The sequence below is a fragment of the Alexandromys fortis genome, unplaced genomic scaffold (genome assembly GCF_014885135.2).
Source record: "Alexandromys fortis isolate MF-2015 unplaced genomic scaffold, M_Fortis_MF-2015_v1.1 scaffold_18, whole genome shotgun sequence".
NCBI lineage: Eukaryota > Metazoa > Chordata > Mammalia > Rodentia > Cricetidae > Alexandromys > Alexandromys fortis.
The window spans coordinates 18,378,712-18,396,072 of NW_026067897.1; the positions used below are offsets into that span (position 1 = coordinate 18,378,712).

General features: G+C 42.3%; 1 protein-coding gene across 3 annotated transcripts in view; it reads right to left on the reverse strand.

Annotated features, from left to right (window-relative positions):
• Positions 1-17,361, reverse strand: part of Slc44a1 (solute carrier family 44 member 1) — a 149,839-nt gene that overhangs the window by 80,042 nt on the left and 52,436 nt on the right. For all 3 annotated transcript variants that reach the window (XM_050164808.1, XM_050164800.1, XM_050164791.1), the window contains exon 4: positions 5-141. In XM_050164808.1, coding sequence (XP_050020765.1) covers positions 5-141 — 137 coding nt within the window. The remainder of the gene's footprint in view (positions 1-4; positions 142-17,361) is intronic.

A 17,361-nucleotide genomic window follows, 5' to 3' on the forward strand; every position in this document is an offset into this window, starting at 1 on the left:
TCACCGTTGATCTCTGCGAACTTCTGGACATCACTCAGGGTTTTCAACTCTTGTCTTGGACATGCTGCTACGCACAGCGCTACAGACTTGATCTTCCTGTTTATCAAGTCCAGATTGCATGGATCCAAAAAGAACACATACCTAAAGCATGGAGAAAAGAACCAAGAAATTATTTTGCAAAACACATATGGTTTACTGCATACTCAACTAAGCCCAAAGCAAAGGCTAGCCTCCGCTGAGCTTTACCATCAGCGTTCCTCCAACAGACCCATCAGTGAAAGCCTGGAAAACAACGCCTTCTGATGCTAACAGAGAGAACGGGAGTAATGGGAGGACTTAGTAGTTTTCATGAGTTCTTTTCCTAATATTTACATCTTATAATACGCAGATTTTATTGCTGGAAATAATTTCCTTGCTTTGTTAAATTTACACCAAACATGATTAGAATATCCCATGTTGTGATTTAAAATATACTGCGGTTGCCATGGAAACTACAAACTGGTTAATGAATATTATTATCAAAATGAAAATGTATATATTATTAATGACCATACATCAATATGAATAGAAAGATGAATGAAAACTGGAAAAATATACAGCAACGTAACAGCCGCCTACATATATGGGGAGTTTTTAATTTCCTTTCATTTACTTTTTAGGATTCTGACTTTCTAAAAATAATGCAGATTACATTTTAATTGAAATATCCACAATAAATACTTTTTATTTAGAAAATCTCAAAGCAGTTACATAAAAATAATACACACATCCTACATTATTGCCCTCTGTATTTTTTATAATTACAGTTTTTAAAGGGGGACGCTTAGGCGGAAATCACAGAATTCAATAGATATTATCACCTATCCCCAAAAAGGGGATGCCTAAACATCCTCCAACAAGAATAAGAGAGTGTGTTGTTGCAGACCGAGGGATGGAGCATAACAAGGAGTGCCTTACTGAGCACGAAGTTAAAGAACACCAGCCCTGGCACAGTTCTATCTTGTCATCCTGTCTGTCCATGCCCCTCACCCCACCCCCATCCCAGTCCAGAGCAGACTTTTACAAAGTCAAGGGCCTTTCCCACAAACCAGTCAAATCTACAATACAAATACAACTAAATGTAAGAATTAGGTAATTGCTTTTCTCAGCCTTTGGCTGTAATCAGGTGAAGAAACAGGATTAAGCACAAAATTAAAAAGCAAAAAGAACAAAGCCAATGCACACATGAAGTGAATACTAGAAAAGAATACCATAAAAAAGGTGGAGAAGGCTCCTCTACAGATGGAGTAACAACTGTGCAGCACAGGGCAGCCAGGAGACCATCCAGGAAGGGAAGAATAAGCACAGTGCAAATCAACACACTCTTAGCGACTCTAAAGTGGTTAGTGTTCCCAAAAGAGAAAAGGAATGCGAAGAAGCCAGATGTGATTTGGAAGTAGGGTTTATGGACTGCTTCCATGGCCGAAAACAAGGAGGTAGTTAGTACAGGCAGGCACGGAGAAAACAGTTTCTGGGGACCCTTGGCAGAAACAAGCAACCTCTCACTGTTTCCCTCCATCTGGCCCATGCATCTGACTCAGGCAGGGTGTCTGTTCCTAAGACTCCAGACAAAAAACTGCATGAAGCCAGATTCTGGGCAGGGGACCCTCGGGTCCTGGAAGAGGGGTGTATCAACTAGCATCGCCATTACCACCAATAACAAGAAGTATTTATGACAGTAACCATGAATGGAGCCCATGCTTATTGAATGCTCATGTGCCAGACACTCTAGACAGCTCTGTGTACAGACACATGAGGTCCACACAATAGCGTGCTGTGTTCCTGTGAAGGCGGTGGAATGCGGGTGGGGGAGAGTAACCGAATACATCGTTCTTAATGATAAACGATGCCTTGAGAAGCATCCAGAGAAATCACATGACAACAGAAAGCAGGTTTACAGACCGGGAAAGAAAGCCAGAGGCTACTGGGCCTTGCAGCTGGGACTGGGCTAGATCAAGGACAACCTCCTGGGAATAGAAATTTGGTCTGGTTGGCCTGCTTCCTAGGACAATGCCAAATGCTAAAACTGCCCTGACTGCACTTAGTTTAGACACTGAAACACCGCAGTAGTTTGTCCTTGTGAGTGGGTAGACATCTCGTATTGTGCCTTGCTTACACCAACCTGAGCCTGTGCTCTGGTTCTTTTTTTCCCCCCCCCCCGAGAAGGCATTGCATCTTAAACCCACGCTCTCCTGCTCTGGCCTCTCAAGCAGCTGAGATTCTCGGTCCTTCCCATCCTCTGCTTCTAGGCCTCCCTTTAATAGCTCTCTGGCCTAACGTAAGGGAAACATTTTTCCTTCTCAGCCTCAGTTTCCTTATTTTTACAACTGCACACCATATACTCCACAATCTACTTTAAGGCCAACGATGGCACACGCTGAACAGACAGCGTGTGTGTGGCAGTTCTTAGCAGTGTCGTCAAGACTTTGACAAAAGCTGCATGTGAGGGTAAGCCATTCGACTCCACTAGTTCTGAGAGGGGTGCGGAACAACACTAATACTTAGTTTCCAGGAGAGAAAAGCCTGCATAGATACCACTGGGTCAAAAGCCTCGGTAAGAACTAAGCAGCCCCCTGGAACAGGTCAAGTAAAACAAAATGGGTTAAGAAGGCAAGTGGAATTCTACATCTACCAACCACTATCAAATTAATATCATTGATTATAAGTATATGGTTTCAGAAAACTCATAACCCATAGAACCAAAATATAATTTTAAATGGCATCTTCAGAAATGGATGCTAATATACATGCTTAGTATATAAACCTTTCCGAGTTCCAAACCTAAGAATTCTAATTATTAGATCTAATTCACACACACTAACACTGTGAAAGGCGACTGACAGGCCCTAGGTTCTAACTGTGGTGTTGCCTTTTGGATAACGGAGGCTTTCTCTCCCTCTGACAGTGAAATAAGCTATCCCTCCATTTACAGATAAGGCTAGCAGCAGCAGGCAGGACTGCAGTGTCTCATTCTGTGTGGTGTTAGACACCTATGACCAACCAAAGTGAGGAAATAAGAAAAGGGAATTTTCAGAAATAAAAAATATATTAAGTTTTGAATAACTGTGATTATAGTTGTTGGTATGATTGCTCTATTTCATGGTTATTATCAACTTCTTACTGTGTCTGATTTATTAAACTTTATTACATGTATGTACTCATAAAAGGAAGAAAAGAGGTACCCACAGAATTTAGTACAATCCAGAGCTGCAAAGATCTGCATTGCACACTGGAATGCTTTCCATGATAAGGGGACTCATTTGCAGTTAACTGACAAACAGAGAGTGTCTTTCAACCAAGAGATACAGAATAAGAGGCAACAAAACACTGCCTGTCTCAAAGCCTATCCTAATTCCATTCTCCCCAGCACAGGAATGTTGTAGAAGCTCAAATCTATTAATAACTCAGAAACAGCTTTGTTGAAGTTTCACCTCCTTTAGAGGACCTAGATGGATTAAATACCCGCATTGGGAATGGAGGAAGGATGAGAAACAATGAGAATACTCCAGAAACTGAACAGTCTGGACACTTGCAGGTAGGCACACAGCATGCTCAGGTGGTCCAGAAAGGACATCTGCAAAGGGAATTGCAAACTACCTAGGTAAGCTTTGAAGTTCAGAGCGTGATGGGGGCTGGAGAGATGGCTCAGTCGTTAAAGGCTAGGCTCAAAACAAACAAACAAACAAAAAAAGGGGGCAAGGGAGACGGGAAACAAACCACAAAGCGTCCTGGCTGTACTGCAAAGGAAGTGCTGCTGTAGAGGCTGGTAAAGGAGGGGTATACATACCGCTCCATTCCAGCTAGCTTCTGGGGTTATTTGAGGAAGATACTAAATAAATCCACTTTAACTCGGAAGTCTGGAAATGCAGTACCAAGCTATGTCCAAAAGGAGAGAAAGGGAAGAATATAAAAATACAGTGGTCTCTCTGCACAGTACACAGGAGGACATATGCATCCATCGTGAGAACGAGGCAAAGGTCAAAGAGGGAGCACTACTAATCACTGAGTAGAGGCGCAGCAAGGAGGTGACTAAAAGCTCCGCTCAGAGCAAAAAGATGAATTATGAGATGCCACTGAAGGTTTAAAGGTAGCTCAAACCTCTATCTTGCTTTTACTACCTTTACCAAAGACAGGAGAAGGTAAAGATAATGCGATTTACTAAGAAGTTACTGCGTGGCACAAAGCATCTGAGGATGAGCCCTCACTACCCATAATTCAACAGCTAAGGGAGGAATCTAGAAGGCGGGTGACAACTGGAGGTCACGTGAACTGAAAGTCTGACCCAATCCCAACTGGAGAGGGAAAGGGAGGGCAGGGACAGTCAGCGACACACCAATGACTGGCTGCTTAGAGCAGGTCTGTAGCAGAAGGAGCCCCGTCTGCTCGAGATGCAGCAGTTCATTTTGTGGGGGAACAGCACTCAAAGGATAAGCATTCCGCAGGACTTAATTCACAGAGGAGCATCCCATTATCCCTCAAACACTGCTAAGTATTTACTCCCAGGAAAGGCCTTCTCAATACAAAACCCACAACGCACAAATTTTGAATGCAAATAACTTAGAGGCTTCAAGAAAAAGAGACAGAAATACAACTAGTCATTCTGAAACCGCATGATGTGTGTGAGGTTGAAATGGCAGTAGAAACTGTATAGTTTTGCGTGGAAGAAAGGGGGTGAGGGAAAGCATTGGGGAGGGGGAGGAGGAATCTAAGCCGCATTTTGAAACCGAGTAGGAATTTTCCAGACAGATGGGAAAAGGAACACTCCAGGCAGAGGAAACCGCATGCCTAAAAGCACAGAAGCATGAAAGAGCATATTTAAGGAACTGCAAATAATCGGATAGGGCTGACTACAGGGCGGAACATCAAAGAGCTATGTGCCAAGGAGAAGTGGGGGCAGAGGTGGCTGTCCTTAGAATCCAGGAGATCTGACACTCTGTTCCATAAGGCAGTGTGTGGTCACATGGCCACCTCACAGTAAGGCCCTGGTGTAACCAGCGATCAAGTTGAAGAAGGAGAGGCTGGGGCACAGCAGTGTGGCTCCAGAGATGAGCCCTTGCCATTAAATTGCCTCCTGCTGCCATGGCAACTCTGCGGCAAGGCTTTTTGGAGCAAGAGGTGGCAAGCAGATACCAGGACTGCTGGCCGCCTCCTGCCGAATTTGGCTTCTCTCCTCTCTAATCAAGCAATGCAGCGTTAGAGCTGGGAAACTGGCAGAGAAGCCCCTCGGATGCCTTCTGCTTTAGTGATTCCTGACACATGTCTTCCCCAGAGGGGAATAAAAATGGAGTCTGATCATTTGCCCAATTATTACCTGGAATCAATTTATAATTTATAGCCCCTTTCTACAGACTGTTGCCCTTACTGAATCACCAAAAGGAAAAACACAACAGCAATGCAGGCCTCCCTCCCGCTAATGCTAAGTACAGGCTGCAGAGAGCCTGAGGACCTAGACTCCACCCACGGCAGAGCTCTGCCCAGAGACCTCTTATTTCCTATGTGGAAGGGGGAAGGACCACAGCAAGGCAAGTCCAGACATCTCACCAGGCTAGGAACCACGTGTCCCAAGGAGGGTCATCTTCTACAGCCCAGAGAACCATGGGAGCAGCAAACCCAAACTAAGATAACCCTGCTAACTACGACACACAATTAACTAAAACATTCTGGAACACAGGACTTCAGAGAGACAGGTCCAGAACAGTGACGAACTGCAGAGTGACCTAGGAGGTTGTACGATGTTTACAAAAGTCGTCCTCTGCCCCTAAAGCCCTTCAGCTGCTATAGTGCAGTATGAGTACATTATCTGTCCCTCAAATTCCATGTCCAAAGGTGTGGTAGCCCCATGCTATAGCACTTGCTTAGTGTGTATGTGGAAGTCCAAACCCCCTCAGGCCAAAACCACTAAGAAACAACAATAAAACACAAAGTGAAATCTGTCACTGGGACAGCGTTAGGAAGACGGAGCTTTAAGTGGTGACCAGGTGACCATGCACCGCTGTCACAAGTGGATTAGTGCCAGCATCCGGAGACAAAAGGTGGAGGCGGGAAAGGGCTCATCTGAGGTCAACCTGAACTGGGTCATGAGACACATGTCCCCCACACCTACCCAAAACAAAACAAAAAGAAAGCTTTATTTGCTCCAACACTTCCACTCAAGCCTTGTATATTCAGTCATTTATCTGCTTCATTATCTGTCTCTACCACTGGAAACCAACTCTAGGAGAGCGGAGCTGGTTGACTATTTAATCCATTTCTGTATCGTCAGTGCTTAAATAATGCCTGGAATGAGGAGGGAGCACCAAAAGTTATTGAATCACTACATAGATAGCAATTGTGTTAATTTTCCAGGAAGGGACGAGGTGGGAAGGAAGTAGGCAAGAAGATATTTCAGGCTGAAACACTCTCAGTTATTCAACATAAAAATTGTAAACAGCTCCTCTCCCAGATACAGGGTTAAGAGAATTAAGTATGCCAACACTAGCCAGGTAGGTATGTGGCTCAGATTCATGCCTATAATCTACTTGGGAGGCTGAGGCAGCAAGCTTCAAATTCAAGGCCAGCCTAGGCTAACTACAGAATTCAAAGCCAGACAGGGCTATATAGTAAGATCCTATCTCAGAAACCAAACCAAACCACCAACAAAAGAGATTACAAAGTCTCCCTTCCCAGCATTCATGGTACAGAGGACCAAAAGGGTTGTAAAGCAGGAACAGGAAGGATCAAACAGGTCTCTTGAGTGGAGTCGGAGGTATCTAGAGAACAGAGAACTAAAGAAACTAGGAAGGAATAAAAGTCAGTCAAGTGTGGAGGGAAATGGGTGGGAGCAGAGCAGGTTCAGCCACAGAGAGGAGAACGGGAAAAGGTAGGCATGGCTAATATGGACTGCCATGGAAGATACAGGGGCTCAGAGGGACGGGCACTGCAGCTAGACTGTGGGCCTTAAAGAGATCAAAGAGGTTGGGCAGTTTGGAGCTCATCCTAAAGCTGGGAAGCTGCCAGTTGGTAGCTTGCTGTAATATGCAAAAAGAACAATAGGCGACTTAGACAGGTGGGAAGGAGGCTAACGTCAGCTTTGACTAGGGCAGAACTTCAAAAGTACGCAGGAACAAAGAGTGTGATGGTGTGAAAAGGGAGAGAGGAGGAGCATCCATTCTGACCAGCATGTCTGGGCCATGAGGTTTGTAAACCTGTTCAAAAAAACAAACAAAAAACTGTGAGTGCTAGGCACTGCGGTCAGCATCATTAATCCTAGAACTCACGAAGGTGGAGTATGAAGACTGTAAACTGTAAACCTGTGAACTGATGTGGGAGTGTCATATATCAATCTGTTGATTTCATTGGTTAAGTTATAACAAACCAGCTGCTTGGCCTCATGGCTTGGAACATAGATGGGAGGAGTAAACAGAATAGAATTCTGGGCGGAAGAGGAAGTGAGGTCAGACTCTGCTCTGCTCCCGGAGAGACTCTGCTCTCCGGATCACAGACGCCATGCTCAGCTCTCCCGGGTAGACGCGATAGCTCTGCTCTCTGAGGCACACGCGATGAAGATGGATGTAGGCTAGAATCTTCCCGGTAAGCGCACCTTGGGGTGCTTACACACATTATTAGAAATGGGCTAGTCCAGGTGCGAGAATTAGCCTGTAAGGGCTAGAGTTCATGGGCCAAGCAGTTCTTTAAATGAATACAGTTTGTGTGTTGTTATTTCGGGCGTGAGCTAGCCAAGCGGCTGGGGTGTTGGGGAAGCAGCCCCACCGCTTCATATTTCAACAGTGAACAGTTTGAATAACACAGCAAGACAGTCTCAAAACACACAGGCAAAGGCAGTGGGTATTCAGGAAGACACACAGAGCACAGAAGGAAAAACACCAGGCCCACCTTTAGAAAAGCCCCAGTTTGGTGTCCCTAATATATTTACATTACAAACAAAGCCGTGCAAACACAAAGATCAATTGTCCTAAGTAGCTAGAGCCTGTGCCCCCTCCTTACACAGGGACCAGAGAGGGAGAAAATGTGCTGCAGAGATGGTTCAGCCCTTACGTGCTTCAAAGAACCTGGGCTCAGTGCCCAGCATCCACACAGTGTTCACAAAGATCCTTAACTCTAGTTTCAAGGGATCTGATGGCCTCTTCTGATCTCCACCAGCAATGCAGGTCACACACACACAAGTAAATTTTAAAAAAATTTTTTAAAGGGAGGGAGGATAAACACTGGAATAAATCCAAGAGCCAATGACTATATCTTGTGCAAAACTGAAAGCAGTTTAGAAAAACATTTCCTGAGAGCTACCAAAAAACAAGTCTTCTACTTAGCAAAGGTAACTACAAAAGTCAAGTTCACTATCAATACCAGCAAGAAATAGTCTCAAATTCAACTTTGAGACCATCACATCAAAAAATACCTTATAGCATGAGGCAAAAGCAAAAGATTTTGTTTTTTCTTGATTTAAAAACTATTGAGACATAATTAACATGCCATAAAGCTTCATTTCTATTTAAGACAGGGTCTCACTAAGTTGCTCTGGCTGGTCTCAAATCCCAAGGTTCAAGGGAACCTCTCTGATAGCTAAGCTTTCTAGGTGCCGTGACTTTAGGGAGGTCCAAGGGTTACTATATGCACCACTGTGTCCAGCCAATTCAATGCTTTTAAGTAGATATTACTGAGTTGTTTAATCATGAAAACATAATTCTGAAATATGCTCATCCCTAAAGAACCCCCAAATCTATTAGCAGTCATTGCTCAATTCTCTGTATTCCCTACCCCTACTTTGCATGAGTTTAAAGTTCAGCAAGCTACAGTGTATGTTTCAATCCTCACTCCTATTATGGCCAATAATATTCCATTGTATAGACATACCACAATTTTAGTATTCATTCATTGTTGATGCAAATCTGTACTGCTTTATTCCTTTGGGAGTTATTATCAACCATACTGCTATCAACATTCATATGTATGTCTCTCTGTGTACATGTGTGTATATTTCTTTTGGGCAGTCTTGAGAAGTAGACTTGCAAGGTCATACAGTAACCATGTTTGGCATTTTGAAAAATAGTATTTACACTGGCAGCTGTGCCTTTTAAACTCCTATTGCAAAATATGGGTCTCCAATTTCTCCAAACCCTCATCCACAGTTTAAAATGTCCATCAACTGATGACTGAACAAGCAAATTGTGGCATATCCATACAATGGATTCATTTTAGATTATCATTCTTACGGCGGGTGAGGAAGAGGTACTCTCTGGCTATGTTTTGTATTTCACTGGTAGTTAATGGTGCTCAACGTCTTTCACAAGCCTATTTGTGCATGTCTTGCAGTTCCTTTGGGGAAAGGTCCCCTTGACTCCCTTGCCCATAACAGATTTTTATCCATTTGTACCACAGACAGAATGATGAGGCAAACCCAGGCAGTAGATACTGTCACAACACTAAGAAAATAAATATTACAAGAAAGAAGTTAAATAATAAGGGTGAAGGAGGACAAAAATCATTCAGGAGACTGAATAGGAGCAAAAGATCATAGGAGCTGAGCACAGATGAAGTAATAACAAAACATGCACATTGGAAAGACAAGCTTATGGCCAGAATAAGAGGTTCTCGACTTATTGGGTTGATTTTATAGACAGAGTAACTACAGGTGATGACAAAGACCAAGCTGTGAGTCTGGAACTATGAAAGAGTAGCCCTGAAAGCCTCCACTGGGGAAAAAAAAGTAAATACTCCCCAGGGCTAGAGTGAGAATCAATGGAACTGGCTATTGCAAAGAGCTTCGGAAGCAACAAACAGATTGCATGGGCTACAGAAGTCATGCCTTCCTGTGCGGATTAAAAACAGAAGCGCTGGCAACTTCCAAACTCCCTTTGAAAGATGAGGATGGTGAAGATCACCAACGGAAAGTGACATGTACAGTTCCAGGTACTGTGCTAACGCTCATATGTCGCTGTCACATTTATTCTCCGAAACACCACTGCAAGTCCTTATTACAAACAAAGCTCTTTGAGTCAAATACCACTGTTGCTACTTCCTACCGTGCAAACCCTTCCTCGATTGCCTCTCCAATGAATCTACCTTGAAAGATATCCTCAACTGCATGAACAATTCAGCTCATCATATAAAAACTGAAAATGCTGTTTCCTTTATATTGCTTTTATCTTTTTATTAGAGAATCAAACATGTCAACCTTGATACTACTTAATTTCTTTATTGCTTCAACAATGTACAAATTATCCCCTCTTCAATGATGTACAATACTCATGTCAAGATATTTAATTCATCTGGAATTTAGCTTGTATGATATCAGATTAAACAGGTCTAATATAGCATCCTTCATATTACTATCCAACCCGGTACTTTTATTTTTATGTTTTTTTTAAATGCTGCTTGCTACTTCTTGAGTTCTATTACTTCTATTCTGTTTTTATGACTATATGTAGCTAGACTTAGACAGTTCTTATACCTTGGAACACGATTTAGTCTCAAACATCGAACCGCCTCCCTTTGTTTCCCTAGAAAGAATATAACAATAGCAAGTACAGATATATAATCTTAATGAGGAATCCTCAGCCTCGTGTTTTGTCTGGCCAGCACATCAGTTTCCAACAGTTATATTGTTTTGTAGGGTGGAGATGAACTTGGAACCTTGGACCCACTAGGGAAGTATTCCACTACTGAGCCACACCTCCACCTCACCAAGTGCCAACATTTAAAAATCAGAGCTGGAGAGATGGCTCAGAGGTTAAGAACACTTGTTCTTGCTGAAGACCTGGGTTCAATTGGCAGTATCTCCATGCCAGTTCACAATCATTTTATAACTCCAGTTCCCGGAGATCTGAAACCTTAGTCTGACTTCTGGGAATACCAGACACACATTTTCAACAGACGTTCATGCAAGCAAAACATTTATATGCATAAAATAAATCTAAAAAATACAAAATAGCAGTCAGGAGACTGGCAAATTTTATGTGCTATCCTGACTCTTCTTTAACCTCTCAACAGGTATCTGGCCTTGCTTGAAAACAGGCTGGGGAGATGACTTGGTAGTTAAAGTCTTGCTGCATAGGCAAGAGGAGTAGAGTTCAGAGTGCAGATCCCCAGAACCCATGTAAATGCCTGGCGCGCATGCTGGGCTGCCTGTAATTCCACCCTTGGAAAGCAGAAACAGGAAATTCCCAGAGTACACTAGGTACATATAGTGACTAAAGACTCACTATATAGTTGAGTCTGTGTTCAACTAAAAAGCTGTCTCAAAGAATAAGCTGCAAGAAGACTTCCAACATAAACCTTGGACTTCCATGTACACATATGGTCACACATACACACAAAAGAAAAACACATACACATGAAAAAAAATAACTCTAGTATCATAGTCTCCTCTATCTACATTCCATATCTCAGCTAGAATCACACAAAACCCCAGTGTATAGAGTTCAAAGTACCCAGTGTCCCCTATGGTCTTACATCCCAGTCTCTTTAGGTAACTTAAGAGTGTTTGCCTTGTGGCTTTTGGGTTCCCAAACTCTGATAAAACCCACAAGTTTCTCTTTCTGTTTCAAAGCCTGAAAGTTCATAGCTCATTTGGTATTCAACTTCACTAACTACCCTGAGCCTAGACATCCGGTCTAACTTCTTAGACACATCTACTGTGTGGCTCAACCTCTCCCTCTCATATCCACTGTCTTACTATATAACTGCACCTTTTAATCCTCTGAAATTATTTTGTAAACAAGAATCTTTTTCTTTCTTCTATTAAATTAATATTTTTTCATTTATATTACATACCGACCACCGTTTTCCCTCCCTCCCTCTTCTCCTCCCATTCCCTACCTGACTCCCATTTACCTGCTCCCCATCCACTCCTCCACCAGCTCCATTAAGAAAGGAGCAGGCCTCCCATGAACTTGCACAAAGCAGGGCAAGTGTGAACACCTTTGATGGGTACATATCATTCAGATCTAGAAGTGGAGTTGCTGCCTCATAGTAAACTCCATGTTTATAGTATTTTAATCAATGAATTCTGTGCTAGGAGGGTTTTTTTTTTAAAATGTCACATCCCAGCCTCTGTTTCTCCTACCTCCTCTCCTCCCAGTTCCTCCCTGACACCCCTTGTTCCCCAACCTCTAATCCCCTCCTCTTCAACTAACCTGGGTTCATAGGAGCTCACAGAGACTGAACCGACAACCAGGGAGCCTGCATACAACTGACCTAGGCCCTCTGCATATATTTTACAGTTGTACAGCTTAGTCTATGCAGGGGCTATCCTCAACTCTTATCCTAGCTTTTGACCCTACTCTTTATACTAGGTTGCCTTGCCCAGCCTTAATACATGGGGAAGTACATAGTCTTATTGCAACTTGATATGCTATGTTTGTTGATACTCATAAAAGACCTGTCCTATCCTTGGTGGAAACAAGAATAATTTTCAAAAGCATTCCCAAGTAGAGAAAAATGTTATCTGCTTTTTATTTTATGATTTATAACAACCATGATTAATTCACTATCCTGTTGGGTTCTAACTGGTACTGTATTAAGTCTATAAATTAACATTGGTTGTATTGTTGTAGTTACTGCACTGAGACTACCCACTAGGAAGAGATTTTATTTTTATTATTGTTCTGCTTTCCTTCTATTAAAATATTCTAATTCTCCGCACTTGGCAATTTATAAATATGCATGTGTATGTGCAGGTACAGAAAGATAGACTGGAAAAACAAAAGTATTATCTTTTTCATTATGTTTTCAGCATAATAATAAAATAAATGGCTGAATTCATGTAGGCATACGTTTTGTAACCTGAAATTTAAGCGTCTCATTTGTGGCATGTTTTTTTGTGTCTCCTCAGCAGCCCATGTTGCAGCCTCTCATCGCTGGCAAACAGCATTAGCTCTCTCTAATGGCAAACACACATTCCATTTATCTCTTTTATGATTTGCTGTAACTAGCTATGTAAAACAATAGGATGCAAAGACAGCATCCTTGTTTGCTGGAGGCAAATTATTTCTATCTCTGCATAACCTTGGTAGCTGCCCCTACCAGTCTCCTTTTATGACCTCAAATTTAAAAAGAATTGTCAACAGAAAGTGCCAAGGTCATTCAGTGGGGAAGATGAGTCTGATAAATGCCACAGGGATGTGTACTTCTTTCTTTAAGGCAGGGCATCAAGCCTGACTAGTTCTTCACAGGATCTATATTGTTGAAAATGACTCACGCAGCTGGGCAGTGGCGGCGTACACCTCTAATCCTAGTATTAGGGAGGCAGAAGCAGGCAGATCTCCCCAGCCTGGTCTACAGAGCCAGTGCCAGTTCTGGGTCAGCCAAGGCTACAGAGAGAAACCCTGTCTCAAAAAAAAAAAAAAAAAAAAAATAAAAACTTAAAATAGAATGAAACAAAACAATAAACAAAACCAACCAACAAACAAAAAACACCACAGAAATAACAACAACAAAAAGCCCTTAAATAAAGCACAGAAAAAAAAACAAAAGGGTAAAACATAGACTACCGAAGATATCACCAAAACATATACCCAACAAAGGTCTACTATATCCAGATCATAAAGGCCTTGTATTAAAATTATAAATCATTCTTGAAATTCCTTTATAAAAATCAAATCATTTAAAAAAAAAGTGAAAGGGGGCTGGAGAGATGGCTCAGTGTTTAAGAGCACTGACTGGTCTTCCAGGACCTGGGTTCAATTCCCAGCACCCACATGGCAGCTCACATCTGTCTGTAACCTCAGTTTCAGAAAAAGACACCCTCACAAGGACATCCAGACAGGCCAAACACCAATGCTCATACAAAATGTGAAAAATGTAAGTACCTCACAAAAGACAGGTGAACAGCCCGTCATGACTTTAAAAGAGTCGCTAGTCATTTTGGAATAGGAAATTAAGAACAAGTAAAAAGACTGAAAAGTGAAACGTGAATTGCGACCATAAGACAATAAAATGAGGCACCATTATGCACCCACCAGAATAGCTAAAAATAGACAAACAAAATGCCACGAGGAGAGAGACCAATTAGAACACTCCCACTTTTCCTAACAGAGATGCAAATGGTGCAACTACTTTGGATGTGAGAACATCCAAATCCGAGCATCCCCCCAAGAATACTGAAATGCATGTCCTTACAAAATCATGTTCACGGGTTTGCAGGCCAGCGTGACTTGTGAAGGTTAAGAAAATATTTTTTAATTAAAAAAAAAAGCTGAATAAGTAAGATGTAATATAGTCACACAATGAAATATTACTCAGCAATTTTAAAAGGAAAAATGAGTATCATGTTAATAACATTTTATGCTATGTTTAAAAAAAAGAATCAAAAAACAATCCAGGTATGGTGGTACATGTATTTCAAAAACCTAAAACACTCCATATCACTTGTTTGTGTGTATAAAAATCATAAAAGATAAAACTATAGACAAAAAGCAGATCAGTGTCTGCCTGCGTTCCCCAGGATGGAGACTATAAAGGGAAACAAAGATTACTGTAGACAGTGCTTAATTGTATATATTCACCAAAATTCTAAGTGGACATGTCATTTTAGTATATGTAATTTGCCTTAATAAAACCATAATATAAAATATTTAAAATTCCTTCCTGAAAACGCCCTTCACAAAATCCAACTTAATCTAGACCATCCATCTGCAGGTAAGAATTTAACTTTATTCAGAGAGAGCTAAAGTCTGCTCTTGATTTCTGGGAGTTTCTCTCTGCATCTAAGGAGTGTCTTTGTTTAACTGGGCTTTGGGTTACGACATATGGCCTTACAACATGATTTACAGTGACAGAAGACATTGTAGGGACAGATTAGGGGTGGATTATTCTAGAAAGACCAGTATCGTTGTGTAAACTAGTAGTCTGGGATCACATGGTATTCATTTGACTTGTGAGGCAGAGAGCTAAAGACTAAGTCATCTACACAATAAAGACACAATGAAATGCACCAGCCTTCAGGTGAGCTTCCTAGATGCCCGCGCTCTGCACTTGACACACGCTATTCTGTGCTCCATTCTACCTTGCTTCCCTCTTTCCATGGATAAGAACAATGTGCTCCTTTGGTTGGCTAAGCCACATTCTTTATGTGGAATACACATAAGAATGACTACAAAAGTTTTCAGTGACTTTTGGGGGTTCTTCTGGCAAATGTTTGAGCCCAAGGGTAATTACGGAGCTCTGAACCTACAGCTGGCATCAGAAGTAAAGGTGGCCATGGGAAAACTGCATGCCTTTTTAGCACCCCCAGGTGCTCAGCGAAGACCCTGATTCATTCACACCCATGGACAGGTGCAAAACAACGTCCTAGCTGACGTGGTTAATGATTATCCCAAGTATGTTACAAAGGTCTCTGAGAAGCTTTTTAAAAATGTTTATAGTTCCAGGTTAACACGGAACCAACTCCCACTGAAAACCTCTGGCTCAAGCATGTGCAGCAGCTGCCTAACTTAGGGATGGAAAGTGTGTGCACTAGTCCTGCACTGAAGAAAACCAATCGCCCTGCTTGCTGAGCCGCACACGTGTGATCTAATTCTGTTAAGTAGCTTTCCACTTCCCTATGACTGCCCTGTCCTGCATTCCCTACAGATGACGCACACAACTGATGTCCTCTGCAGACTGCGAGTTACCGGTATTAGGCACAGCAAGTATGCTACAGGCAGAATCCCACTAGAAATAGACCCAGACTTAGACCTTCTCAGATTGTGCTTCTATGCAGGAAAGTGTTACATTTCTCAAGCAATCAACTCAGAAATAAATTTAATTACATCTGAAGTTGAGGCTTTCCTATACTGTATAAACACCGAGGGGGTAGTTCCCTGTAAAACCTTGTTACACCAACAAACACATCATTCAGATGCAAAGTGTTGCTGAGAGGAAAAAAAAACATACAATTAGAAGGGTCAATAGGACTTTTCTAGTAAGAACATTCTTCTTTTTTTTTTTTTTTTTTTTCAAGACAGGGTTTCTCTGTAGCTTTGGAGCCTGTCCTGGAACTAGCTCTTGTAGACCAGGCTGGCGTCGAACTCACAGAGATCCGCCTGCCTCTGCCTCCCGAGTGCTGGGATTAAAGGCGTGCGCCACAACTGCCCAGCTTCTAGTAAGAACATTCTTACAGTCATCTTGGCAACTTAAACATTTGGTTAAAATGAGACAGAACTGACCCCTTCTCCCACCTCTCGCCTGGCTTTCCTCCTGTGATAATTACAAAATAAATAAACCCCCATCTAGGAACAGGAGTACTCAGATCTGAGCGCTACAAAAAATGTTGCTTCCTGGAAGACAGGGCGTGGCAGTGCATGAGAGAGTCCAAGAGGCCTCCCTTACCCCTGATTCTTTTGTTCAGGTCCTTATGTAATTCTTTCTTCCGTGAGTTTGAGTGAGAGCTGAAATTTGTGCCTCACCAGCACAAATATGGCAAGGATGACTGGCGTCCATGACTTCCACGGTGACAGCAAATACAGGAGTCGTTCCCATGTGGCGAGCAGCTTTCTTCTGTCACATTCCTTCCTACTGCACCGCACAGGGGTGTAACCGCCACTGTCCTAGGAGATTCTCTAGATGCTTCTCTGCTGTTCTGATGGAGTCAAGTCCCACCCCCCACAATCTACACCTGGACTTCTGGACAGACAGACACTGACGAGACAAATGTGTCTTGCTTTAAGTCACTAAGTTTGCAATACTACAGTTACCTAGCAACCAATAAGTAATGCACGTGAGAAACACAATGTAATCAGAGAGCAAATTGAAGGCAACAGGATAACGAGTATGAGACAGGAAGGTTCAGGCAACCACGGTAAAGGGAGACTTACTACGGGACAGGGTTATTCCGAAACACTTCAGAAAAAGGTCAGCTGGGAGACCTGGTGTAAGGGTTTCAAAGCTTCAGAGAAGCAGACGAGCAGAAGGAACAGCACAAAAGTGGAATCAGTCAAATGCCAGAGACAGTAATAACATCACACTGAGGAACAGTGGGAGAGGGCTGGGTAGGTGAAATGGGTCCAGATCTCAAAAGGCCTGCAAGGACAGGGGCTGAGTGGGCTCATCTTTGACACTATAGACCGCAGCAGGAAAGCAAAGGCTCTTGAAGAGGAAAATGGCAAAATAAAAGCCCTATTTTCAAGAACTTAATCCTATCACAGCATAAAGGATGGAGCTGATTACAGATAAGAAGACCAAGAATAGATATGCTAAGCACAGTAGTCTTCACGAGAGGCTAACGCGTGGGGGAGGGGCTTTACTCACACTAATAACCAAAGGCATGCAAATTAAAGCTATAAAGCACTATTCTAAGATTTATCAAATTAGTAAAGAATAAAACCTAATAATACTAACAAAGATAAA